The sequence below is a fragment of the Rattus norvegicus genome, chromosome 20, assembly GCF_036323735.1.
Source record: "Rattus norvegicus strain BN/NHsdMcwi chromosome 20, GRCr8, whole genome shotgun sequence".
Classification (NCBI taxonomy): Eukaryota; Metazoa; Chordata; class Mammalia; order Rodentia; family Muridae; genus Rattus; species Rattus norvegicus.
The window spans coordinates 28,545,359-28,573,140 of record NC_086038.1 but is presented as its reverse complement, the minus strand read 5'-3'; the positions used below and the strand labels follow the sequence as shown (position 1 = coordinate 28,573,140).

General features: G+C 48.7%; 1 protein-coding gene across 8 annotated transcripts in view; it reads right to left on the bottom strand.

Annotated features, from left to right (window-relative positions):
- Positions 1 to 27,782, bottom strand: part of Ascc1 (activating signal cointegrator 1 complex subunit 1) — a 90,152-nt gene that overhangs the window by 1,055 nt on the left and 61,315 nt on the right. For all 8 annotated transcript variants that reach the window (XM_006256404.4, XM_006256405.4, XM_006256407.5 and 5 more), the window contains exon 10: positions 1,939 to 2,060. In XM_006256404.4, the coding sequence (XP_006256466.1) occupies positions 1,944 to 2,060 (117 nt within the window). In that variant the 3' untranslated portion in view covers positions 1,939 to 1,943. The remainder of the gene's footprint in view (positions 1 to 1,938; positions 2,061 to 27,782) is intronic.

Here is a 27,782-nt window from a genome sequence, read left to right as displayed (position 1 = left end):
GGACTGTGGCCACACTAAACCAAGCCAAAGGGATTGGGCTCAAGCCCTCCTTGTACCCACGAGCATCTCAGCAGACACTGTGGACCTGGATGACCATCGAAAGGACCGTGGTGTTGGGGGTTTGGAGGGGCCTCCCAGGACAAACAGCATCTGTCCTAAATGTGCTTCCTATTGCTAAGGTGAAGACCATGAGCAACATCAACCTAGGTGGGAAAGGCCTGGCTTCCTGCTCCTCATGGCTTGTCCCCTGCTTTCTCATACAGCCTAGGACCACCTGCTCCTCATGGCTTGTCCCCTGCTTTCTCATACAGCCTAGGACCACCTGCTCCTCATGGCTTGTCCCCTGCTTTCTCATACAGCCTAGGACCACCTGCTCCTCATGGCTTGTCCCCTGCTTTCTCATACAGCCTAGGACCACCTGCTCCTCATGGCTTGTCCCCTGCTTTCTCATACAGCCTAGGACCACCTGCTCCTCATGGCTTGTCCCCTGCTTTCTCATACAGCCTAGGACCACCTGCTCCTCATGGCTTGTCCCCTGCTTTCTCATACAGCCTAGGACCACCTGCTCCTCATGGCTTGTCCCCTGCTTTCTCATACAGCCTAGGACCACCTGCTCCTCATGGCTTGTCCCCTGCTTTCTCATACAGCCTAGGACCACCTGCTCCTCATGGCTTGTCCCCTGCTTTCTCATACAGCCTAGGACCACCTGCTCCTCATGGCTTGTCCCCTGCTTTCTCATACAGCCTAGGACCACCTGCTCCTCATGGCTTGTCCCCTGCTTTCTCATACAGCCTAGGACCACCTGCTCCTCATGGCTTGTCCCCTGCTTTCTCATACAGCCTAGGACCACCTGCTCCTCATGGCTTGTCCCCTGCTTTCTCATACAGCCTAGGACCACCTGCTCCTCATGGCTTGTCCCCTGCTTTCTCATACAGCCTAGGACCACCTGCTCCTCATGGCTTGTCCCCTGCTTTCTCATACAGCCTAGGACCACCTGCTCCTCATGGCTTGTCCCCTGCTTTCTCATACAGCCTAGGACCACCTGCTCCTCATGGCTTGTCCCCTGCTTTCTCATACAGCCTAGGACCACCTGCTCCTCATGGCTTGTCCCCTGCTTTCTCATACAGCCTAGGACCACCTGCTCCTCATGGCTTGTCCCCTGCTTTCTCATACAGCCTAGGACCACCTGCTCCTCATGGCTTGTCCCCTGCTTTCTCATACAGCCTAGGACCACCTGCTCCTCATGGCTTGTCCCCTGCTTTCTCATACAGCCTAGGACCACCTGCTCCTCATGGCTTGTCCCCTGCTTTCTCATACAGCCTAGGACCACCTGCTCCTCATGGCTTGTCCCCTGCTTTCTCATACAGCCTAGGACCACCTGCTCCTCATGGCTTGTCCCCTGCTTTCTCATACAGCCTAGGACCACCTGCTCCTCATGGCTTGTCCCCTGCTTTCTCATACAGCCTAGGACCACCTGCTCCTCATGGCTTGTCCCCTGCTTTCTCATACAGCCTAGGACCACCTGCTCCTCATGGCTTGTCCCCTGCTTTCTCATACAGCCTAGGACCACCTGCTCCTCATGGCTTGTCCCCTGCTTTCTCATACAGCCTAGGACCACCTGCTCCTCATGGCTTGTCCCCTGCTTTCTCATACAGCCTAGGACCACCTGCCCAGGACTCACACCACGTGGAGCAGGCTGGGCCTTCCGCATCAATCTTTACTCAAGAAAGCACCCCACAGGCATGCCTACAGGCCAACCTTGTAGAGGCATTTTTGCCACTCCAGTTCCCTCCTCCCAGACGCCTATAGCTTGTATCAAATCGACAGGAAGCTAACCAGCACATCATCCGAGTTCCCACACCCACACCCCAGTGACTGAAATGAAGCCTCTCTTCTTCACCACCTTAGGAAGACATTCATTTCTAGTGCTTTCTATACCCATGTCAGGAGAAGTCAACATGTCCGCAGGAAGCATAGTTTCCGAAGCTGTCCACCGTGAACCTCTGGGAGATGTGAATAGAATTCAGCTTCAGGGAACCAAAGTAGAAGTTCTCAAATGTCTGCAAAGGAAGAAATCAAAGAGAGCTAGAGATGAAAATGTTCACTGTCCCTTCTGCCTTTAAACACCACACCACAACACCCAACCTCCCCCGCCCCAGGTTTTCCCTCGGTGTTTATTCTGAATAATGATCCTAGAGAGGAGGGAGGGGGTGGAGTGAGAAAGGACAGCCGGTTCCTCTTCATTAGTCCTGAAGTCTCCCTGAGAAAATGCACTACGGAGGAGGGCTGCAAAGTCAAAGCCAAGAGTTCTCTACCCAGCAGACACGCCAAGACCACGTGGTAAGGCGCCTGGGGCTGCGCGCACTCACAGGCCTTGACAACGGGTGTCTGACTTTCAGTTACTGAGTGAGACCCATTAGTATCAGGTTTTCTTAGGGTGACCTAAAATAAAAGCCTTCTTGTCAACAGCTAGGGGAACTGACAGTGTGAGCACGAGATGGATCCCAGTGTCAAACATGATGGGGACAGTGTGGTAAGGGACACTTGGTGCTCAAGCGCACAGCACTGCCAGAGAACACTGGGTCTCTCTGAGAACTCAGGCCAGCATCCTCTAGGAATTGTCCCACACTGCACTCTTCCGTCCTGAGTGCAGTCAAGAGCATCAGTGGGAGGGACGAACCTGACCTTGTAAAGATACATTCAAAAGTCACAATCTGAAATAACACTGAAATTCATCCCAGAGCTGAGGAAGGGCTGGCAGAGAGCAGTCTATGACCACGCCACCCTGAACTTAGCCTAGCTCATCTCAGAAGCTAAGTCAGGCCTGGGAAGAACCGGGATGGAAGGAATGGCTACCCTTCAGCTAGGAACTGTTCTCTTTACAGTCAGAAAGAACCCAAGAACCCTTCCTTTTTTCCCCTCTGGTCCTGGGCTTGAGCTGAGGGGTTTCTGCATGTGCTCCACCTCCAAACTATATCCCAGCTCCAAGCAGCCTTTCCATACAAGTACCCAACACCACTGAGTAGACACTAAGGGTGGAGCGATGCTCTGCACACTGGCAGCTGTCTCCTCACTTTAGCCCAGCCCCCACACTCACGAACTCCAGGCGCTGCCACCTCCCCTCCTCCTGCAATTAGTGGCCTAGAAAAATGTCTGAGGTTCATTAAAAGCTAACTTTACAAAGTCCAGTAAATATTGATTCTTCAACATGACATCAATTTGACCCCAGAGGATCTATGTGGAGGCTTGAGCTACTCTCTCTTGTCTTTTTTAAAGGAGACCAGCCCTCTCCTGCACTGACTTACACAATTAACTCTGTTTCCTGGCTCAGGCAGTCTGTGCAAACCATATCCACTCTTGTAAAAAAAAAAAAAATCGAGGCTGAAATAGTTATCTGCTAATCCCTTTGCTGAACATTAATTTGAAACGAAACCCACGTAAACAAGACTGAAAGATTTACAGCTTTGCAAACCGAAGCCCTCTAGGTACAGAAAATACGTAATAACCAAGAAACAAAGGAGGGACAAAATGAAGCCATCGGGAGCTCAGATGTCCTACAAGTTACTCTGGAAGGACTTTGAGTCCTCTACCTCCTCTCTGCCCACAGTCCCAAGTAAAGGAGGCATCAGAGCAAGGAGCTGGAAGTGAGCCACCCATGCCTGGGCTTTTCCTCTTACAGACCCCGGAGACATGATCTGCCCAGGGGAATCCTTTCTACACTCAACCTGATGAATGGAAATCGTTCGTGTAAGGTAATGAAGTTAGTTAGGCGTGATTCCAGTGAAGTACTTAGGATTAGCAGGAGAGAGAACACATGCTCACACTCTCCAAGGCCAGTGCAGGCTGTGAAGACAACTCATGCAGTGACACCACCCACCACACCTACCTGCGTGGGATAAAGAAAATCACAGTGAGCAGAGACAGGGAGCTGGACAAGCAGAGATGCCTTTAAGTTGTCATCTATTACTGAGGACCAGGAGTTTCTTATGGCGGCTCTAACATCTCCCTGTTCTCTACGTCTGGCATTTACTTTACCTTCCCAAGTTCCTGCATGTAGATGTCTGTAGCTCAGGCTAGCCTTCTTTATAGCCTTTCCTACCTTGGTGTTCCTGTTCTCTGCGAATGCTTGGAAAGACTTTAGGACAGATGGTCAAGCACCAATTTCTCACCTACTTTATTCCTTAGTCACTGATATATTTTTAGCATGAAGCCTTGCTGTTGGTGCTATCAATTATTTCTAGTGACTCATCAGAATATTAACCCTGTGGAAGGAGGAACGGAGTCCCACTATATTCTGTATACGCTGTAACAGAACCTAGTTGTCTACACGGGACCAACGAATATCTGCTGAGTCAAACCTCCTGCTACAGACCTCACCCTCTGTCTCAAGTACACAGAGGAGACAGCATGACGCGTCTATGAATACACTGGAAATCTGTCAAGAAATCCCTGAAGGGGACTTACGGAAACTTGTATCACCTCTAATTATGCTGGGAGTGGGAAGCATATCTCAATTCTAACTGGCTGTCAAGGAAAAGCCGAGTCAGTATGGAAACTTACCGACTCTGTTGGGTCCCTCTGTTTCTTGTCTACTGGGAACTGGGTTCTGCTCCTGGCTCAGTTGCTGATGTGGGCTATCACTTAGCACTGATGGTCAGGAAGCCAATGAGAAGAGGGAAGTGCGGAGGCTGTGACTATGGTCATACCAAGAGTCCCTGCTTGCTTGCCTCCAGATCTGACCATGCTTCCCTGTGATGTGGACACGCATTCTCTACTCCAATGAAAAGCTTACCTGGGGCCAGGATGGACGTGAACACCTGTAACCCCAGCACTCAGGAGCCTCAGGCTGGAGGACTGAACATTTGAGGCTAAGCTAGGTGACTCCTGTCTCAATAATACAGACAAAAACAAAACGCCTCTACAGCAAATGTTAAGTGTGTGGTGAGGGTATGGGCACTGTTGTCTCTGAGTCTAAATCATGTTGTGATCGATGGACCCCATTGCACCGCTCATAGAGCTTCTAGAGCTCATGGCACTGCTCTAGAAGGCTGCGGCCGACCTAGCGTGTAGTTCTGGCCACTCTCTGCTTTCTAGTCTTGATGGGAAGAAGCTCAACCTCACATCCCAGCACCTATGAATACCATCAAGCCTGCACCAACATGGTGATGGTGACTCTCTGAGACGTTAGCCAACAAAACCCTTTCCAACCTTTAGATGATCTGGTATTTTGGGTTGGGCACTGACTGTAAGCAAGGCCACACAGAGGAGACCAGAAACGAGCTGGACCTCGGGGCATGTACGAGACAGGGTATGGGGCTCAGAGGCAGAAACAAGTGTGGTGAGCAGGGCCAGGCAGTTTAGATGTTGGGAGGTGTCCTGAAAGTTACAGTGAGAAGACTTAAGGAGAGATCAATAGATTACACACACACACACACACACACACACACACACACACACACACACCCAGGTCAGGTTCACAAGCCAGAGAAAACCCACTGAAGTTCTTCAAGCAAGCTGGGGAAAGTCTATTTTGAGGAGATTAGCAGCTGGATGCAGGAAGTCACCTCAGCAGAGACAGGAACCTTGGAGAGGCTAGAGCAATGGGAAGCAGCAGGAACAAGGGACAGAGAACATTCTGGGTGTGGAGAGGACACGGAAACCACTATAAGCAGGCACAGGAGGGTGTCAGAGCATTTCTGAGAGGGACCACTCTTGTCTGGCCTCCTCAGGCGCCTGGACACCACACATGCCCACACACAGACACTATGGTTATGTCTCCAGTCTATAGACTGTGAGCACGCCTTAGACATGATCCCTGGAGCACTGTTAAACACATGGAAGCATGTTACCATAAAGAGCTTTACAAGTTTCCACCTTTTAAAACCAAACTATTAGTCTTCACATATTAGGGAAATGATGCCTGTTATGAATTACAAGTATGCCCTGGTAATGTGTTTGTAAAAAGTTGTTGGTTGTTTCTTTTGACTTTATGACAGTGCTCACTTGTCCATTTAAATTGTTATGAACTCATTCACGACAGATTTTTAAAACAGTATCCCTACATCAAAACAAGGGTATGTTAAAAGACGAAGCTGAACCGTAAACAGCATCAATAGTGACAGCAGCACCAACGACTACAGAAGCCAACAGTTCCTGAGCAGGCACCACAGGCTCCTGCCCGCTGCATCCTCACAGCTCGAGAAGCAGACGCTACACTCACCCGCACCTACTGTTCAGTGTGAGTGGAAAGGCTGGGCGACTTGACCACGGGCACACAGCAAGTGATGGGTCCCGGACAGGTCACCTCACAAACAGCACTCTGCATTTAAGGGGACAGGATGCTTTCTTTTCCTCCCATGGCCCTTCTCCCCTGGAGTGGGTCCTAAGATACTCCCTGGAGAGACTCACACCTTGTGACTGACTGTCCACACTCAGAAGACCGTGACTACAGGGCACAGAGGAAGCCCTGAGTGAGGAAGCCCTGAGTGAATGTGTTGGCATAGGCATGTCTGGGCCAAGGACTGCATGCATAGCCTCAGCTCAGAAGGAAACCTTCCTGGGGGACCAAACTCAAGCAGCATGCCAACGATGTCCACTATGGCTCTCTCTCAAGACAATACCCCTGGATACTGACAGCTTGAAGAATGCTCCCCTACAGTTGCTTTCCTACCAGAGTAGCTGAACCTGTCCCCTTAATCCAGCTGTATATCATAAACCAGTCCTCCTTATTTATCTGTATGCAATAGCCCACTGGCATGTTCAGCTACACGCAATAGCCCACAGCCATGCTCAGCTGCATGCAACAGCCCACTGCCATGTTCAGCTACATGCAATAGTCTACCACCATGTTTAGCTGTACGCAATAGCCCATCGCCATGTTCAGCTGCACTCGATAACCACCCTGTGTTCAAGTCCGTATAATAGAATGCTGAGACCCGAGATGCTGAGGCCCCATCTGAGAGCACGGTCTGACCAGCTTTCTGCTCCTATGTCTGCCTTTTATTTTATTTTTGTTTTTTATTTTTTGACAGGGGCTCGCTGTATAGCCATGGCTGTCCTGAACACTCTATGTAGATCAGACTGGCCTTGAACTCACAGAGACAAAAGGCACTCTCTGTCTTTTCTTCACCTTCACTGCCCTCAGTCAGTCCAACTCCTAAGGCTCCATTAAGGACCCAATCACATCGTATCACCAGGGAGAAGAAACTAAGAGTCCTCACTATGTCCAGGCAGACTTTTTCATGTTCTGAGGGCAGCATGGCGACTGGTTGCCTGTAGAGCTTCATCTGTACCTGACTGCACACAGTTCTGGCCTCTCCTTCCCTCCTCTCCTCCTGGCCCAAAGGAACTGCATGCCAGCTACTCTGGGTATGCAAGGTCTCCATTGAGTTTCCTGTCTTCTGTGACTTCTATAATGTGGGAATGTATTAGATCTGTGCTCTGTCTCCCTAGTAACCCAGTTACTATCAAATTTAAAGATTAAACTCTTGAGGGAGGGAGAAAAATAGGGAGGGAGGGAGGGAGGAAGCCCCCCCCCCCCCCCGTTCATTGCCATCTTGCCATATTCTTTTATGCTCCACTTGTATCTCACATGGCCGTCCACTCTATCGAGCGTAAGAAGAAAGACAGGTAAGTATACTCTGTTCTAGAGGCTCTCGTGTTATATACAACTTGGCCAAATGTGTGCAATTTCCCCTTGTTAATCTACCTTTTGTTGGTGGGGCCTAAGTCTTGAAATATCACCCTGCCCTAGTCTTGTACTGCTTGCCTGACCCAGCCTGGACTTCCTGTCTAGTCATGTGTAGCCCTGAAGGCACGATGCCCCCAGTCCACAGGCTGCCTTTGGGTGGGCCGGCCAAATGGGTGAAACTCAAGATGGCTACCAGGGTGAGCACCTGCACCATTCCGATGCTACCTGCATGCTGATGTCACACTCCACAGACTGAGACAGTTGACAGATGACACGACAGCAGGAAAGAGCTGTAGACGAGGAGGAGGTGCCCAAATGCCTGGGCGACCTTGAAGGGTACCCAGGAAAGATAAGAACATTCCTCCCCTTTATTAGCATACCCCAGTCCTTCACACCTATCTATGCCCTCCGGGGCCCTAATGGGTGGAGAGGTGAACCTGTAAGTTGACCCTCCAGTTCTCCCATCCTTGACTAAGAATCTGCTCGCTCACAGTTGAATACAGTTCTGTTACTGACTCCTCATTCCCCAGAGGAAAGGCTCCAGCTCGGTAACGGCCTAGTGATCTTTTCCTGCCATGTAAGGTAGAGAACTGAGGCTCCCTTCAGATAGCCATTTAATCCCTTGCTGTGGCAGCTTCTTTAAGAGAGGTCTTGGGAAGGCCTAGCCCAGCCTCCGAAAGCTAAGGCATGACTTGCACAAAGATCTCTTTCCCTGAACCTGTTTTATGGGTCAGGTGACTGGAGCTCAGCTGAAAACTTTTCATTGAATTCTGGGAGAGAATGAGAATAAATGAACCAAATTGCTCCCCTGAATTCAGTGCCTAAATGAAAAGGGGGACAGGAAAAAAGCTCAAACTCTGAGTGCAAAAGCAGCAGGAAAACCCGACTGTTCATGAGGGGCAGGAAGACAGCGCATTCTGTTGTTTAGAAAATAAAAGATCTGATGGGAGATTTTAAATGAAAAGGTCCAGTCAAAGAATTCCAGTCCTGTGCTGTCCTCCTCCTGTTTTATAACAACCCCGGGGGTTCTGAATTCTCGGCATCATCTAGCACTTTCCTGACACTGCATAGCTCTGTGCTATGGGAGTCCCTGTTGTTCAAAGGAACACGATGACCAGCTAAGGAGAACTATGGCTACATGGGGAGGACTAGATGGAATGTAAGCCTGCCAGTGTTTGTGTTCTCCACGGACAGCAATGAGGACGGACTTGGATGCTCTAAGGGGAAGCTCTCCTACCCAGGTCAGGGAGGCATTTGGAAACCAATGTACACACCCTGTGCTATGGGTGTAAAGGGTCAGAAGGAAACTAGATTCTTGCAGGCAGCATGCTGTGTGCCTTCAGTCCCAGCTTGGGAGGTAGAGGCAGGTGAATGTCTGTGAGTTTGAGACCAGCATGGTCTAAATAGGGAGCTCTATGTCAGTCAAGGCTTAAAAAGGTCAGTAGAGGGGCTGGGGATTTAGCTCAGTGGTAGAGCACTTGCCTAGCAAAGCAAGGCCCTGGGTTCGGTCCCCAGCTCTGAAAAATAGAAAAAAGAAAAAAAGAAAAAGAAGAAGAAAAAAAAAAAAAGACAAATTCTTTAATGTGGGTTCATGTGTGTTGGGGTGACTGTGTAAATGGTCAGAGGACAATCTCAGCTGGTGTTCTCAAATATCATTGGGTTTTTGTCTTTGTTTTTTGAGACATGGTTTCTCTGTGTAACAGAGCCCTGGCTGTCCTGGACTCACTTTGTAGACCAGGCTGCCCTTGAACTCAGAGATCGGCCTGCCTCTACCTCCCAAGTGCTGAGATCAAAGGAGTGTGCCATCACACCTGGCCTTATCATGGGTTTGATTTTGTTTTCTAAGATGCGGTCTCACTCGTGGTTTGCAGATTAGAGTAGAATGGCTACCCACAATGCCCAGGGATCTGCCTGCCTCTGCCTCCCAGCACTAACATTGCAAGCACACTTTACCATGTTGGCCTTTTCAAATGTTTTCCAGAGACTAAGCCGGGCTCCTCATCTAAGCTAGGTGAGCCACTCTACTACTGTACTAGACCCGTGCACTTCACATTCCCAGTGCAAACTAAGTTGTACTTCTATCAGCTGAGCCATTTCCCCAGCCCAGAAAACCTTTCTCTGTCACCAAGTAAAGACAGAATTGAGAACCACTGGGAAGAAACATGTTACGGTCAGAAAACCAAGGGTTTACAGTGGGATTGGTGGTACACACCTTTAATCCCAGCACTTGGGAGGCAGAGGCAGGTGGATCTCTGTTGAGTTCAAGACAAGTCTGGTCTACAGAGTGAGTTCCAGGACAGCCAGGGCTATATAGAGAGACCCTGTTTCAAAAACAAAATAAACCAAAACTAAACAAAAACCCAAGAGTTCTCTGACAGAGAACTCAAAGTTAAAATGGAACCCTCTTAGCCAGTATCATGACACATACACATCTGTAATTCCAGCACTGGGGAGGGAGATGTAAGAGACTGAAATGAGCCTGGGCTACATATAGCCCTGTCAGAAAACAATTTCAAGCACCCTGCTGCCCTACACTCTCCTGCTCTGTGGAACCACTATTTTGAGTTTGTTTCCTCAGGAGAGCACAGGGGGAAGTATTGATTTCTAGTAACACAGTGGTTTACACTGGAAGGAAACAAGTGGCAAGACTGAAGGGCTGACTGTGGTCATTTTTCCCAGCATTCACCTTGGACCCGCAACTCCTTCCTCTCAGTCTGGTGCATAACCATCAGACACCAGAAGAGGCTACAAAACTGAGACTGGAAATCTCCGAGAGTGACCACAAGGTACATAACTAAAGGAAGGCCGGTCCCCAGCAGGGAACAAGCCTGCCAGCAGGGAACAAGCCTGCCGGGCTTCCTGCCCCTTTTTCACTCTCAGCCAGATTTACTGGCTGGCCCAGAGATTCCTCTTCTAAGAAAATGTGCTTCTCATGCTGGGTGGACTTAGTCAACTTGACTGCAGTAAGAGAAAATTCAGTTTCAAGGTTTGTAATGGAAATGTAAAAGTGTGTAGTGGGGAAAGGATGTGATTAGTGGTTGGGCAGCTTACCTAGCATGTGTGAGGCTCTGGGTTCAATCCCCAGCAGGAAGGAAGGAAGGAAGGAAGGAAGGAAGGAAGGAAGGAAGGAAGGAAGGGAGGGAGGGAGGGAGGGAGGGAGGGAGGGAGGGGAAACACACATCATGTAAGTCCTATATAGTTGTTGTGGGTACCCATAAGTTAACTAACTTTTCTAATGTACTTGGTCCAATTGTAGACGAGCTGAGTGGTTGTACTGACGTGAGCAGTTGAGGTTGTGCTGGTCCCTCCCCTAAGGGAGGGTGCTTTCTCTTGTTTTCACACATGTGACCAGACTTCTGAAGCCCGTGGGATGTGCGGGGTGGGGGTGTGTGCTAAGGAACACCAAATGCACGACACTTTGAAGCTCCCCCAGTGCCCGACTTTCAGACTGTTTCACCAACTTCTACTTTTACACAATTACCCTGTTCACAGATCACAGCAACAGTAATGGGACTATCTGATACTTGATCTGAGTGTTTGCCCACCTCCCTCCCCACACGGGAAGGCAGGTAACAGGATAACTGAAGACAAGCACTTTGAGCTCCTTGGGAAGGCACTCCCAGTACAAAGCTTAAATAACACCTTTCATCTAAGATCTAAAAGTGCCTTACAAATCCCAGCTCATTAACCCTTCAAAAAGTTGTTGTGATGAGAACCAGAGCTGAACATAATTGTTCTCACTTAAGAGATAAGAAACAGAAACAACCTAGGACCACTGACTCGAGATAGATCTAAGAGCTCCTAGTACCAGGCCTAGCATACTGGCCAACAGAAGGCTGTGACCAAGAGGCCTTGTACATGCTCTTGGCAGAATAACAGATCTGTATCCAAGAACGCCAACCTGGGAGGAAATTCCACCCTTTGGCTGTGCCCACATGTTTCAGGCTCTATGGCTTGACTATGAAATGCCCCCACAGTGTTCAGCCCTGAGTTGGTGGTGCCCTTTTGGGAGGTTCTTGAGACATCAAGAACGTGGGACCTAGCAGGAAGTTTGTTACTGGACGCGTGGCTCTTGCTTCGCTCTGCCCTACCCACCATGCATTGGGCCATCTCTGCTACCACCCTTTGCTGCCATAATGCTTTGTGTCACCATGGTCCAGAGTCAACAAAGCCAAGTACTAGTACTGAAGCTCTGAACTGTGAGCCAAAAATTTATTTATTGATAATAAATACATACATACATATATACATACATACCTCCCACACGTTGTTCCTGTCTTGTACTGGATTGCAGTGACAATTTAAAACACACATACACAGTTGACACTTGGAGTCCATTGCTCGGATTCACACTGTGCTTTAGAAGCTTTTGGACTGTTTTGTGGGGAGGGAATTTGAAGTGTTTGGAGAAGTAGGTCTAAAAAGCTTAGATGCTAGAAGCCTGCCTGGTACAATGGCTGGTTCTCTAAGAGTTGGAAGACCAGACCAACAGTCAGGAACACCTTCGATGGGAACTAGACTGGAAGCCATTAGTGATTTTAAAAGTGACAGGCTGATAATCCTAGCAGACATGTCAAGTCAGCTCTGCATCCAGGCATGGCCGCTAGGCGCTTCCGGCCAAGTTTATAGTCTGCACCAGAAGCAAAAAGAAGGGTCCGAATACTAGAAAAACTTGCAGTTTGGCCATGAGAGTCAGCATAGAGAAGTTTCAGGTAAGGAGCTGGGCATGATGGCTCATACTTTGTAAGCCAAGTACTTGGGAGGCTGAAGTAGGAAGATTTCCATGAGTTTGAGGCCAGCCTGGGGTACACAGGAACCCTCCACAGGAACCCTAGGGCTAGGAAGCCACTGTTTCTGGAGAATGTCCCTAGGAAGAAGCCATAAAGGCATCTTAGAACTGCTCAGTCCCTAACAATCCCGGCCTCAATGGTGTAAACAGGCCTATTTGTTTACTGTCAGCCTGTCACTTACCTTCCCTACCAGGTGGGTAGTGCAAGCTTTTGATCCCAGTACTTGGGAAGCAGAGGCAGGTAGAGTTCAAGGCTAACCTAGTTTATAGAGTAAGTTCCAGGACAGTCCCTGACTCAAAAAGCCACAAATACACACTTCGCTTGAGAAGACACAGTGGCCAAGCCATCCTGATAGCACAGAGCTACTTACAAAGCTGCTTACCCAGGATCAACTGACTACATTTAGCCTTCTTCGAGCAACTCATCCACGTGGATGACGTATCAGTGCTTAGGCCTGGGACTAATGAGGTGTCTTGGCACCAGGCCCTGCCCCTCACTGAGGAAACACCTCTTCCAGCAGACTGTGGGCCCCTGCCTGCTGCTCCCCACTTCTGTCTCCACTATTCTGTGCTGTCCTGTGTCTCTGCCACCAATTATACCTCTTAGCCCCAGTTCTGCTTTGCGGGTAGGGAAAGGGCCAGCTCCCAGGTCTCTGCCAACACTGACTTCTGTTTCTAAATCATGCCCCCATCCCCCTATACCTGCTGAGTCTGGAGTTGAAGCCCTTGGGCCCTCTCCCCAGAGTATAGGGGTTAAGTAGATCAACAAACAAGTTGGTGAAGAGAGGATATGGTTGGCCTGGATCAGATGACCTTCCCAATTAAGTACCTTCTCTGTGGCCTCAGTGTGATAAGAACTAAAGAGAAAGCTAGACCCCTCCCCACAAATACTTTTAAAAGTGGTAAATTCTTGAAGCATTCTTCACAAAAAAAGGCACTTTTAAAAGTGGTAAATTCTTGAAGCATTCTTCACAAAAAAAGGCCTACAGATACAGGGTTGAAGTGTCAGGCAGTAAGGGTGGGGATGGTTTGTTCTCCAACACTGACTGAATAAGCCCAGCATGGTGACATAGGCCTGAAAGCCCACCATTGCAGATGCAGAGGCAAGCAGAGCAGAAATTAAAATTATCCTCGGCAACACAGAGACCTCGGAGGCCAGCCAGGGACGAGATTTTGTCTCAAGAAAAAAGATGTTATGTAATAAACAGAAACTTCTGAACACCAGGGTAGGTGAGAGGGCTCAGTGGGCAAGGGAGCTTGCAACACCAAACCTGATGACCTCAGTTCAATCTCTAGATCTGCGTGGTAGAACGAGAGAGAACAGACTCAAGACAAGTTGTCCTCTCAACTCCACACACACATGCCACAGCCCTGCCACAACTAATGTCATGAAAACTTATAAAGAAAGATATTAACAGGCTAAAATACAATTGGTTTTGAAAATACTTTACTAATCTATTTTGTGGTTATGATCACAAACACGTCAAGGTTCTATTTGTTAAAGTTCCTCAAACAGCCAGGTGCACACACCTGGGAGGCAGAGGCAGGTGGCTCTCTGGGTTCGAGGCCAGCCTGGTCTATAGAGTGAGTCTAGCCAGGGCTGCACAGACAGACCCTGTCTTATAAAACAAAACGGCAGTAGCAACAACTAAATCCTCAAATCTAAAAGCTGACTCCATCTCTGCCGAGGGGACAGGCACTTCAAGCCCTCAGGTCTCCCTCACCCTTGTCATCCGGCTGCGGCTGGCTGCATACAAGGACACTTCTGTAAGAGCAAGCACTGGAGGAACGGAAAGGGAAAGAAAAGGTGGGATGCAGGCATGTCCGTCCGGAACAAAAGCCTCCATCTGCTCATACCAGGGCAAGCCATATTCCTACACACAGGCTCGGCCCTTCACCAAAACAGGGAAATGGTCTGCTCATACCAGGGCAAGCCATATTCCTACACACAGGCTCAGCCCTTCACCAAAACAGGGAAATGGAAATGTCTTAAGGGTGGAGCTCAGAGACAGAGATGCTCCCCGGATGTTAGAGGCTGAGGGACATGCCCAGCATGTAGGAAATTCCTCTGAAAAGGACCTAGGAGTTCCTTAGCTAACCAAGGCTAGCATGCTTCCCCCATGTCCGGAGCGACTCTCTGCCAGCCTTCCCACCTTCGATCAGGGTGTTTTATGAAGATGCCTATATTTACAATAGGAAAGAGTGCTAAGTCCCTGCTCCCAGTACTATATTTCTTAGCTTTCCATTGCTACGGTGCCAATTGACTTACCAGGCTGATGGGCTTATGTGGCTTGTGGTTTCCGAGATTTCAGTGCGTGGTCACGTGGCCTCAGTGCTGAGCCAAAGGACATTTTTATTTCATGGCATCCAGGAAGTGAGAGAGAGCCACGACGGATACATGACCTAAGGGTGCATCCCAGTGACCCACTCCCTCTGTGTAGGCCCCACCTCCTACAGCTCTCTCTCCTCACAGTAGCACCACAGCTAGAGGACCAAGGCTTTAACATATAGGAATCTGGGGACGTTCCAGAGCCAAACTCTGATCTCTGTTACTCCGTGCCAACCAGCTCATAGGAAAGAGAAGGTTCGCTAGGACTCTTCACAGCCACAATCCGGCCTCATGGAGCTGCAATACTTCTGAAGGCCAGGACAGCAGCTACTTCAGAATAAAAGGCATTGTCTTGGCAAGACTTTGCTATCTTTCAGTCAGCTCCAAGTTCAGCCCTGACTCCAGCAGCCAGGCTACTTTTAGTCTGAAAGCTCAGACTGCAGTGATCATGTTGAGAGAGTCAATAACAATAGCCAATAATAGCCGATAAAAAGAGGACACGGCGTTCTCACAGAGAGCCAAGGAGCATGGCCAAGGACAGTGTGTGGGAGGATCAAGTGCTATCAGCAGCAGCCTCTCTAAGGGAAGTGTGAAAGGCTGTGTGTGCGCAACGGGGACAGCTACACCTCCTTGGGCTGTGTGTGCACATCAGGGACAGCTACACCTCCTCACACTATGTGTGTGCACAGGCTGTATGTGTACATCGGGAACAGCTACACCTCCTCGGGCTGTGTGTGTGTGTGTGTGTGCGCGTGCATCGGGGACAGCTATACCTCCTCAGTCTGTGTGTGTGTGCACAGGCTGTGTGTGTGCACATTGGGGACAGCCACACCTCCTCAGGCTGTGTGTGCACATTGGGGACAGCCACAGTTCCTCACACTGTCACATGCCACTCCCCCTTCTGGTTCATCCACTCACAATACAGACAGAGCTGGAGCCCCGTCTCTTCTGAAAAGGATGGCTTTCCTTGACTTCCTTGCCTATCTTCTCCTCCCCAGCCACCTTCAAGACTCTGCTGGAGTGTGTGATGTCTGGTCATAGCCTGGCTGCTCCTAGGGAGGTGGCAAGAGAAGGCAGGCTATAAACCTTCTGCAAGTAATCACTCGGGGCTGCACTTTTGGAGGGCTGGCCTGCACCTTGCTGCTGATGCAAGTATTATCAAGTTTAAGACTGCTGTTAGGACCAAATGACCTATTAGAGAGTGAATTAAAACCGATATATACACACAGGATGCCAGGCAGTTCTGCTGAGCACCTCAATATGCAAAATGCTAAGGGACTTCCCCTCCCTGCAGAGCCTTTCCATTTTGGAAAGTAGCAAGAAGGAGCAGGGAGGAGGCAGTGGAGACGGAGGCTGTGCTGACAGGGCTGGAAAGCTCGTGCTTGACCTCCATGCAGGCCGCACATGGTCCCATTAGAGAGCTGGCATCTGAGATGGGCCGAGAGCAGCTCGATCTGCTGCCAAGCTTCTTCCCCAGAAAATCCTACCTCGAGGCATGGCTGTTACTGCTTTACCACAGTAAACTGTTTGGCGGCTGCGGCTGCGTGGCTAAGAGACTTCTCAGCCCCTAAGCCTGTAATGGCAGCCCCGAGGGTGGCTGCTATCTCAGAGCTGGCCCAGGGATGTTTCCACAGATAGATGGGAAGAACTAGTGCTCATTAAACATTGTCACCACTCTCGTTTCTATTTCCTGTCTGGTCGCCTTCCCGCAGACAGTGCTCATAACGGTTCTCAACTGGCAAAAGAAGGTTCTCCAAGAGGAAGTACAGGTTAGCAGAAGCAAAGCCCTAGAGCTTGTCGCACAGAAAGAACTAAGTGAATTCTAACTAACTGGGAATTAGGGAGATTAGGTATCCAAGTCCTGACTGTTGGCTGTGTCAAAGTAACAATGGAGAAAAGGAGATGGGAGAGGGAGAGGGAGGAGTCCAGCTCCACTCTCAGTTCTCCAACACAGGGATGGGGTCCAAAAGTGAGAGGAGATCAGATGTCTTTAGGCATCAGGGTGGCTACACATGCACAAACAATAGCTGTCCAAATAACAGCTGAGCTAGGAACAGCTCAGGCAAGCTAGAAGGCCGGCTGCCACATGCTGTCTGTCAACTGTGTTACTGTCACCTTTTAGACAAGACTGAGCCTCAGCCAAGGCCGCAGGACACATGCCTTCAGTACCATCACCACAACTTTACACGTTGTGACACCCACTTCTGTCCCCATGGGCCCGCTCAGACCACAGCCTTCCCTCGGTGAAGGCGTGGCCAGCCGTCAAACAAGCAAAAGGCTTTTTGGAAGAAAGAGCATTATCGTGCCCAAGCATGCCTTGGGAGTTGAAAGCCATGACAATCTAACAAACAGAGTAATTGGAATTCTGCTGGATTTCTGGCCGGACAGCTTTCTCCCTAGCTTTTCATTTCTGACAATAGTGCTCTGCCTTGATTCTAGAATGATTTCATGGAGGGAAGTTTGTCCTTTTTAGAGCTATCACAGCTTCACAGTCCTACCCACTTCACTTGTTTCTATGCCAATTCCCTAATACTTGGAGCAGTAATCACACAGCAATACCACAAGGGTGCTTACCCACAGTGCTTTCCTCAGTCAGGAGCGTGTATGTGTGTGTGTGTGTGTGTGTGTGTGTGTGTGTGTGTGTGTGTGTGTGCATGGTGCTTACCCACAGTGCTTTCCTTAGTCAGGAGCGTGTGTGTGTGTGGGGGGGGGGGGGAGGCCTGGGTGTGCACTTAGGCTTGCAGGGCCACCATGTGGTTATTGGGAATTGAACTCAGGACCTCTGGAAGAGCAGTCAGTGCTCTCTACTGCTGAGCCATCTCTCTAGCCTCTCTGCTTTGTTTTGTAAGACAGATACTGAACCTGGAACCTGCTGTTCTGACTAGACTGTGGCCAGAGAGTCTGAGGGTCCCTCTGTCTTCTCACCCCAGCACTGTGATTACAGGTAAACCTTGCCATGCACCGGTCTATGTGGTAGACTACTGCAAACAGGGAGACCCCTGGGGCCAATGGGTCAGCCATTCTAGAAAACTGGTCAACTCTAGGTTTAGTAAAAGACCTTGTTTCAAAAAATTCTGCTCTTACAATAGACACAGTTTTGGTTTCCAGCACATACATGGTAGCTCGTAAGCATCTGTAAATCTATAACTCCAGTACCAGGGGATCTGATGTCCACTTCTGGCCTACTTGGGCATCAGTCACTCACATGCACACATATCTCACACACATGTATGCACATGAGCACATATATACATGCATACACATACACACGCGCACACACACAATAACTACAATAAATCTAAACAGAACCAAAACTTACTCATTTCTTCAGTGAGTAACACACAAAAGAATGGGGATAAGTATTTCTGACAATAAGAACAGGTTCAAAGTGTCCCTGGGAATGAGCTCAGGACTGACTATTCATCCCCCTCCCCTCAAATGCACCAAACAGGCATCTCGCCAGTGCTTTATGCTTAGAAGATAGTCAATAAATGTTACTATATACTTCATTCTGAGGAGAGCCAGCAGCAGGTCCCAGAACAGCAATGGCAACCTCTTGGGTTTTCTCTGCACTTGCTGCCTTTGCCAGACTGAGGCCTATGTCTGTCATTGTGTTGGCTAGACCCTATAAATCCGTGTCAGCATCCCCTCAGGCTGAGACAACATGTGGGAGTATTCCAATGCCACTGTAAAGAGAAGTCAGCAGTGACTGTGGCTGGCAGAGAGCCAGGAGAGAAGAGGCATCGAATGGGAAGGCAACCACAGCACAGTGAGAGGGCATCTTTCTGCAACAGACACTGGCTTCCGTCAACACCAGCAGTCGGCTGAGCCTAACCTCATCTCAACAATGGCCTCACCTTGCTGACAGCTGGCTGTATCTTCCGGCAACCTCATTAGAGTCTTCACTTTCCAGGCAACAGAACATAAATTGAGGGGGAAAAAATGTGGGTGAAATGAGGCTTGGATTTGGATGTTGCAAACAGCACGGAACAGAGACTAAGTGCAGCACTTCAAGCGGCTCTAAGGCTGTCTCTCAAACACCTGTCAGGCTGACGTGCAACGGCACTGGAAGGACGGCAGTGCTCCCAACCACTCCCACACCTCCTGGTTTAGTCATCCAGAATGCAGGTGGAGGCTGGCAAGATGGTTCAGTGGGTTAAGACACTTGCTGCCACCCCTGATGACACCCATCTGTCATTAGCACAGCTGAGTGACCCTACCGTAGTTTGACAAGGCGTCTCATCACAATCTCCACCCTAACTTCACATTGATGAGCTTCGCAACAGCTTGTAATTCTAGCACCTGGGAGGGGAGAAGGTGAGTTCTGACCCAGCACCTCCGATACTCCCAAAACAAAATTAAGAGCTCCGAGAAGAGAACCAAGTACTGATTCACTGAATGTTGCTTACTAACTGCTCATTAACTCCTTACTGTATCTTGAGATTCCAGTAAACACTCACACCACTGATGGGGCAGAGGCTGAAGAATCCCAAGTTCAAGGGCATCAGACCACAAGGTAAGATCCCATTTCAAAAACACACTGATGTATGTCATCAGGAAGCAGGACTGCGGCCAGGCCTACACAAAGAAGCCCTGTCTCAAAAAACAAACAGTAAACAAATGCAGAGTTGCTCTGGGTGAGGTGAAACATAACCAACTAGGGGTGGGAAGATAAGTCCACAGACCACATAGCACGGTCCGCAGCACACATGCGCACATGTGCACACACAAAATAACACTGTTCTTAGAAAAGGAAAACTAGTGTATAAAGTTTAACAAACAGGAATGTGACAAGTGACCAAAAAAGAGACCTGATGTTGACCTCTGGCCTCCACTCAAGCACATACACTCTCTCTCTCTCTCTCTCTCTCTCTCTCTCTCTCTCACACACACACACACACACACACACACACACACACACACACACGCACGCACACAAAGGGAGATGACTAAACTAAGCTCTAAATTCTAAGTTAGGGGTCAGCAAACCTCTGTGAAAGGCCAGATGGCCACATACTCTTGGTCACAACAGTGCCAGCTGGTCCTCATGTGACCATACTGTACTCCAGGACAACTATGTGAGGCACGCAGAAAGGAGTCTGTCTTCTGCAGTGCTGGAGACCGAAGCCATGGCCTTGGGCACAGCAGGTGAGGGAGGGCTCCATCACTGTGCCTCAGCCTTGCTCTCAGAATTTTGAGTTCCACATAATTTGTTCATGTTCTATAATCCTCCCAATGTGTTCCGTGTCCTGCTCACCACTAAAAACACACAGCTTGTTCTTGGTCTGAGGACCAAACAGCAGATGCTGGGTCACACTGGGTTGTCAGGCTCACTGTGGACCCCTGCTCCAAGTTAATGGCCTCAAGTCCTATCCAAAAGATGCCCATGCTTACAGACTTCTACAGATAATTACTTCATTTTTTTTCTTTTGGTTATTTGAGATAAGGTCTTGCTATGTACCGCTGATCTTAAAACTCTCCACCCCCGTCTCAGCCCCTGGAGTACTAAGATTACAGGTATGTATTGCCACTTCCCCTCCCCTCACTTCCTCTTCCCTCCCTACCTCCTGTGTGTGTGTGTGTGTGTGTGTGTGTGTGTGTGTGTGTGTGTGTGTGTGTATTTTCGAGCCATAGGACCTGTGTGCTGAGGCAGCCAGATGTCAGCTCTGTGGTGTGCTTTCTCCTCTCACCTCTAGTGGTTTCTGGGGTTTCACTCAGCTCACCAGGCCTTCGCTGTAAACACCTACGGAGCCATCTGCTATCCCAATTCCTTCTTTGTAGGTGGTGGGGTTTTGTTTGTTTTTTTCCCCAAGACAGGGTTTCTTTGTGTAGCCCTGGCTGTCCTGGCTTTAAAGACCAGGCTGACCTTGAACTCAGAGATCTGTCTGTCTCTGCCTCCCTGAAGGGGAGAGAGTAAACCCTGGGATCGAAGGTGTGCACCATCACCACTATCACCATCATCACCACCTCCACCATCATCACCACCTCCATCACCCCCACCCCACCCCCACAACCCCCCACTATAACCACTACCACCATCACCACCACCCCTATCACCCCCACCACCCCCACTACCACCCCCACCCCCATCATCATAACCACCACCACTATCACCACTCCTACCACCCCCAGCATCCCCATTCCCACCCCAATCACCACCATCACCACCTCCTCCACCACCAGCACCACCTCCTCCACCAGCACCACCACCACCACCACCACCACCACCACCATCACCACCATCACCACCACCTCCTCCACCACCCTCACCTTCACCCCCCCACCATCACCACCATTATCACCACCTCCACCACCCACCACCCCACCACCCCCACCACCCCAACCACTCCCATCAGGCCCTGATTCTGTTTCTCACAAGAACATGAAACATATGAATGAAATGTGCTGCTGGCTGCTTGACAACTTGCTCTAATAGGAAACACTTTACTGGACAATTTGTTTCTTTTGTTTTGTTGATACATAGTCTTGATTGTGTAGCCCAGACTTGCCAAGAACTTTCAACCTTCTTGCCTTAACCTTCCAAGTGCTAGGATTACAGGCATGTTCTATGGCATCAGGCGCTGGTTAATATTTTTCTGACAATCCATCCATCAATCCATCCATCCATCCATCCATCCATCTATCCATCCATCCATCCATCATCCATCTATATTTTTTGAAACAGGGCCTCACTATATTGCCTTGGTTGGCCTGGAGCTATGTAGACCAGGATGGCCTTGAACTCACAGAGATCCAACTGCCTCTGGGATAACGCTTAGTCTTTCTTATCTGCCTACTGGCCATTCTGTGGAGGAACGTTCCTTAAGTACTGTTCAGACCGAAGGGACAGTCCACTCTTCCACAGTCCTGCCAACACTACTGTCCAAAGCCTCCCAACACAAGCTGCATGTCTTTCTTTTTTAAGAACCAAGTAATGAATTAATTACACTTTCTGTTTTGTGTTTTGGGGTGGAGTCCACTATATAGCCCAGGCTAGCCCTGAACTCATGATGTGGCCCAAGCTGACGTCAAACTGATTCATTCTTCCTGCCTCAGCCTCTGTGTGTGGAGAACAAACCCAGCTCAAACAATTCCTGCACTAAGATCTTTGTTGTTGGTTTCCCAGTCTTCCCCTTTTGCTCAGTTTCCTTGAATGATCCCCCAAACCCTGGGAAGTACAGCTGTGAGCTAGTGCTTACTCGTCCTCTGTGGTGCTCCTTCATAACACCATGTCCTGACATACAAGAAAACCCTCCAGAGCTGGTTTCCCATGCCTCGGTCATGTGACTGTCAAGAATAATGTGGTTATTTCTGATAGCACGGAGACTCACTATTCTAACAGTGCGTCAAGTGAGCTGCATTTGTATGTAAGCAGGGAAGCCTTGCAGTGTGAGCTGTTGGTTTGACAAAACTCTGGAACTATTCAGTAAGGGTTGCAAAGTTGCAAATTACACTAGATACAACTATCAGGTCTTAGCATCTGAGAGGAAATAAAACAACTGACAGAAAAACAAAAATAATCAGCATAACTGCATGGAAACCTTTCAGACCTTATCGAAATGTGCACCGTGTTTTCAAGGGCGTTTGCTTTATCACAGTGATGTTCCTTTTTCTAGCAGAAATCAGTCATCATATGTAAAATCAATAAAGATAACTTACTAAAAAGATGGCGGAACTGACATCTGCTTTGTTACTTTACTGAATAGGATTAAAAAATTCAAATCTTGGGGCTGGAAAGATGGCTCAGCGGTTAAGAGCATTGACTGCTCTTCCAGAGGTCCTGAGTTCAATTCCCAGCAACCACATGGTGGCTCACAACCATCTGTAATGGGACCCGGTGCCCTCTTCTGGTGTGTCTGAAGACAGCTACAGTGTACTCATATGAATAAAATAAATAAATCTTTAAAAAAAAAAAAATCAAATCCTAGGGGCTGGAGATGTAGCTCCCTTGGAGAGCGCTGGCTTAACTTGAAAAAAGCCGTGTTCCGTCCCAGCACATTAACCAAGGGCAGTGCTCATGTGTAACCCTAGCGTTCAGGAGGCAGAGGACAGAGGATCAGAAGGTCAAGGTTACCTTGGCTCTACCATGGTGTTCAAGGCTAGCCTGGGCTACATGAAACTGTCTCAAAAACAAATAATCAATCAAACAAACAAAAAAACTACTTTTCCTTTTCGAGTAGTACGCCATATGCAGCATGAATCCAATGACTTAGCCCCAAGTGCAGGGGCAGCTGCTCAGCTTCCCATAATGCAATGGGTTTATTGATCCATCAAGGGATTCCTGAAAAGTTTGAGGTTTGAGGGGAAAAAAAATTTAAAAAGCCAAGTAACAAAGAAGCAGTTTCCAGGGATGGTAGTGCTCGAGCTGAGAGTTACTACATAATAAATTCAATTCTCTTCATCAAGTAAGAGACAATCCTTTCTAATAATTTTGCATTGCAATTAACATTTTATGTGTGGAAGTTAGGTAACAGGAGACACGGGAAGGCACAAGAATCACAACTCCACTCCAACATGGAGGAGGAGAACCTCAGGAAAATGGGGCTGGAACTGGCAAACTGCTGGAGGCACTGTGCGGAGTCCAGGAGTGAAGAACCAGAGCAAACCCTGCTGGGATGACGCCATCCTCCTCCCACATCAAGACCTGACCGTGCCTCCCATCACCGTCACGAGACTCTGTCGCCTAATAAAGCTCACTTCTAAATGGTAAAAATAAACGAGGAAATGAAATGCATTTACTCTTCCTGGTTTCCTCTAAGGATGCTAAGGAGTGAACCAGATCAAGTGAGGAGATCAAATGCTGGGAGAGGCAGCTCACTACCAACTCCAGGCTCGGTTTGGATGAAGGACTGGAATCATGTTTTAGGAAAACTATTAAAATTAATATACCCAGCTCAATGCTGCCTGCCTCCTCAATTAAGACTCTCTCATAATAAAGTAATGTCCTTCAGACTTGCCTCCAAGTTTTCACAGTGGTTTTATTTTTGAGAGAGTCACATCCTGTAGCCCAGGCTTGCCTGGAGCTTATTATGTAGCTCAGGATGGCCTTAAACACAGGGCAATCCTTTTGCCTCAGCTCCAACTCTCAAGTCACACATATGAGTTATCGCAGCAGGATTAAGATAAACATTCCCGGGGCTGGGGATTTAGCTCAGTGGTAGAGCGCTTGCCTAGCAAGTGCAAGGCCCTGGGTTCGGTCCTCAGCTCCGGAAAAAAAAAAAAAAAGATAAACGTCCCGATGCAGTCCAAAGGGCTGACCAGGCCTTACGTATACTAGGCAAGCAGTCACCGCCAAGCCACGCCTCTAGCCCTACTCTGGTACTCCTGGCCTCAGTAAGTGCCAAGGCAGGCCTTGGATTTGCCATCCTCCTGAGTAACTCTGGGATGCTGAGATTAATGGCCTGCATCCCTCAGCCTGTACTAGGAGTTTCTGAGTCTCTAAGGAAATGGTGGCGCCCTCTGGTCGTGGAACTTGCAGTGCTTCCCATGGCCTCTCAGACCCCCTAGTTTGTCTTTGCCACCTAGGGCTTCTCCCTCAGCCTTCGGTCAGTCTGTTGAGAGGAAGGGCTTAGAGACTGGTTCTGTCACTTCGAGCTACTACTTCTCAAGTCCCCGAAGCAGAAGGCCATCATGCCTGGCTGTCAGGGGCTGCCCACTGATGACCAGTCATTTCCCTTAGCTCCTGCTGTGCTCAAGTCAGCCATGTTTCTTCAGTTACTTGTAGCCAATGGTGACACAAATGCATCTCTCCTGCTACCTTTTAGAAATGGAAACTCTCACAGACACCATCCTATTAATTTGGCTGGGCCATTTCACTAATGCACCCTCCTGGAGCCGTCAGCCTGCCATAAAGCACCACGGCAGACTACGCTCTCCCTGTGTCCACTCTAAATGACACAGAACAGCTCTTTGTCAGGTTCTCCTTCCAAAGCCGTCCCTAGGGAAGTCTTATTTTAACTAGGAATAACCAGCCACTAGTCAATTACAGCTTCTTTGGCTCTGAAAAGAACTGTACAAAAGAAAAAAGTGCCTTCTACTTCCAAAAGCCATTAGAGGATTTTTTCTTAATACTAAGGCATGGACGGAGAGCAGCCATCGGCCAGCACTCATTAAATTCTCAGAGCAATGGCGATGACTCTTCCCCGCCTTGTTTCTGCATGAATAGCTGAGGAGCTTGACTCTTCCCGAGGCTGCCTCCCAAAGACGCTCGCTCCTGCTCCCTGGCCTATGAGCTGTTAGTACGCTGGTTAGTCTGTGAGAAAAGCGCCTCTGTAGCCAACATGGTTAGCCTTTCTGTTTACTCTAGTCAGCTCCTATCTTGTGTCTTTTTTTTTCTTTCTTAAAATAATAATTTTGAGGTCTGTGAGATAGTTCTTTCCAAAAAGGCAGTTGCACAAGTCTGACTGCCTGAGCTTGATCCCTTCGACCTTTGCTGTGGAAGGGAGAATCAAAGATGTCCTCCAGCCTCCACTTGCTTATGTGCATGTATTTAAAATCCAAAATAAGCCAGGAATGATGGTGCATGCCTGTAATCCAAGCACTTGGGAAGCAGAGGCAGGCAGATCTCTATGACTTCAAGGCCAGCCTGGTCTACAGAGTGAGTTCTAAGCCCCCAGAGGCTACGTAATAAAACCCTGTCTCAAAAAACAAAAAAGTTTGATCACTGAAATATAAAAACAATCAATCTGTTTTCTAGTTTCTTTCATTTCAAGGGTTTCGGAGAATGTGGTTTCTCATGTTAACAGAGCAAATCCAAAAGATGGTTGACTACAGTTATGTAGGGTGCATTTACACTGCGCTGGCAAGGCAGTCACCCCCACAGTGCCTTGATTTTTGAAGAGATTTAATCCGTTGGTTGAAACACAGGTGAAGGTTCTATCCCCTGAAGCTAGTGACTAAGAAGTAAACTAGGAGGAACCACAGAGATTAGAGGCTGTGCTGCCCCTGGGGACAAGGACAAGGACGTCTCTTCCATGGTTTTACACTATCACTGCCCGATAGCCTGGCCCCTCAGAGGCAGGAACTCCTGACTGCAAGGACAGAGTCCTAACGGCTGTCTCGCCTTCAGAGTCAGGACGCCTTTCTCACAGTTGGTGTGTTCAGAATGAAGCTTTGATTGTCATTAGTTTACTGCTGGAGCTTGGGCCCAGCGTCTGGTTTACAGAAACACCTGTGTACTACTCTGGTTCTCACAGACATGACCTCGAAAATCTCATGATTTCCATCTAAATACCAACTACCTTTTCACAAAGCAGCAGGCAAATGCTGCGCCCAAACGTTCTGAGTATTCTTGTAGATTCTAGTCTGTGTCACTAATTAAAATTGCTTCTCCGAAAGTTTAACCACAGTGGGTCCTATGTTACAGATTCATGATGAATGACACTACATGGTCTCCAAACTCATAACTGGGCCCAGCTCAAAACCCGCCTAGGCATGAGGAAGGGTACTGTGGCTTGTCAACACTAGAGGGAGCCACACACACATTACCACAGGTTGGTTCTGGTCAGGAAACTTCAAGAAAGGGATCTTTCTCCCCAAGACTAATGGTCCTGGAGCAGAGCCTGTGGCCATGAGTGTATGGGACCGACATCCTACCACAGGTGAGAAGCCCCGCTCAGACTGCTTCTTGGCTATGACAGCTTGTAGGCGGGTGGCAGGCTGCTGCGGAATTCAGCTGTAATTAACACTGCCATTCTTTAATAGAATTCAATGCTTTTTCTTCCTCTGTTGCCATGGTTTGGAATTCCCTGTTCACTGCTTTCGTTTGTTTCTTTGGTCTTCCGGACAGGGTCTTATGTAGCTCAGGCCAACCTTAGACTCTGCCTTCCTCAATGAGAGTACAGGCTCACGCCATGGGGTCAGGCATACTTGAGTCTTGTTGTTATACTTGGTTATGTTTGTTTTTGTTGTTTCTTTTTCTTTCTTTTTTTAAAGAACAATGGAGAAAGAAATCTTTAGGAATGTCTTAAAGCCAACTTGGTTCTTATGGAATTCAAATAAAGCTCAAACAGCCTGTGGTACAAATGAGGGAGAGGAGCTTTCTGGGAAGAGCCTTTGGGATGAGGTAAAGGAATGGAAGCAGGGAAGGGAGGAGTAAAGGCCGGCACACCTAAGATGCAGCAGTTCTGACCATTGTTACACACTGTGATGGCTAATCTTGACCACACGGAGTCAACTAAAACCAAAGCAGCTGGGCACACCTGTGAGGGCACACCTGTGAGGTCTGGGCACACCTGTGAGGGCTGGGCACACCTGTGAGGTCTGGGCACACCTGTGAGGGCTGGGCACACCTGTGAGGGCTGGGCACACCTGTGAGGGCACACCTATGAGGGCTGGGTACACCTGTGAGGGCACACCTGTGAGGGCTGGGCATACCTGTGAGGGCTGGGCACACCTGTGAGGAGTTTCTTTCTTGCCTGGCTCATCTAAATCCAGATCATTTGATGTGATAAGACCTACCTAAATCTGGACCATGCCTTTTTGTCAGGCTATATAAAGAATACAGATGAAGGAAGCTTTTGCTCTTTGCCTGCTTGCCCTTACTCTTGTCAGCAAGTTTGCTAGTATCAGAACCTACTTCCCTGGGTGTATACTGAAGGCCATCTCATCTTGAACTTTCCATCCAGGGATAAATATATACAAGATATACATGTAAATATCAATTCTGTTCCTCTAAAGAACTTTAATAGACATACACACCCTCTTTAGAAAATATTCATGGCCTTGAAACCATGTGACCTAAGCCATCAGCAAACATGAGAATCATCAAAGCCTGTCTGTTTCTCTCTGCCCAGAGGAACCATGGCATGTTCACCCGACAGAGCAGCTGTAACTGAGGCAGTGTGCAGGAGACAGAGAAATGCAGGGCAGAAGAACTCCTTGCATTTTCCTGTCTCAAAGATGACTGTGATTCAGAACAGGGAGGTCTCAGCAGTCAGACACTGACTACCTACTTTTAGGACACAGGCTGCTCC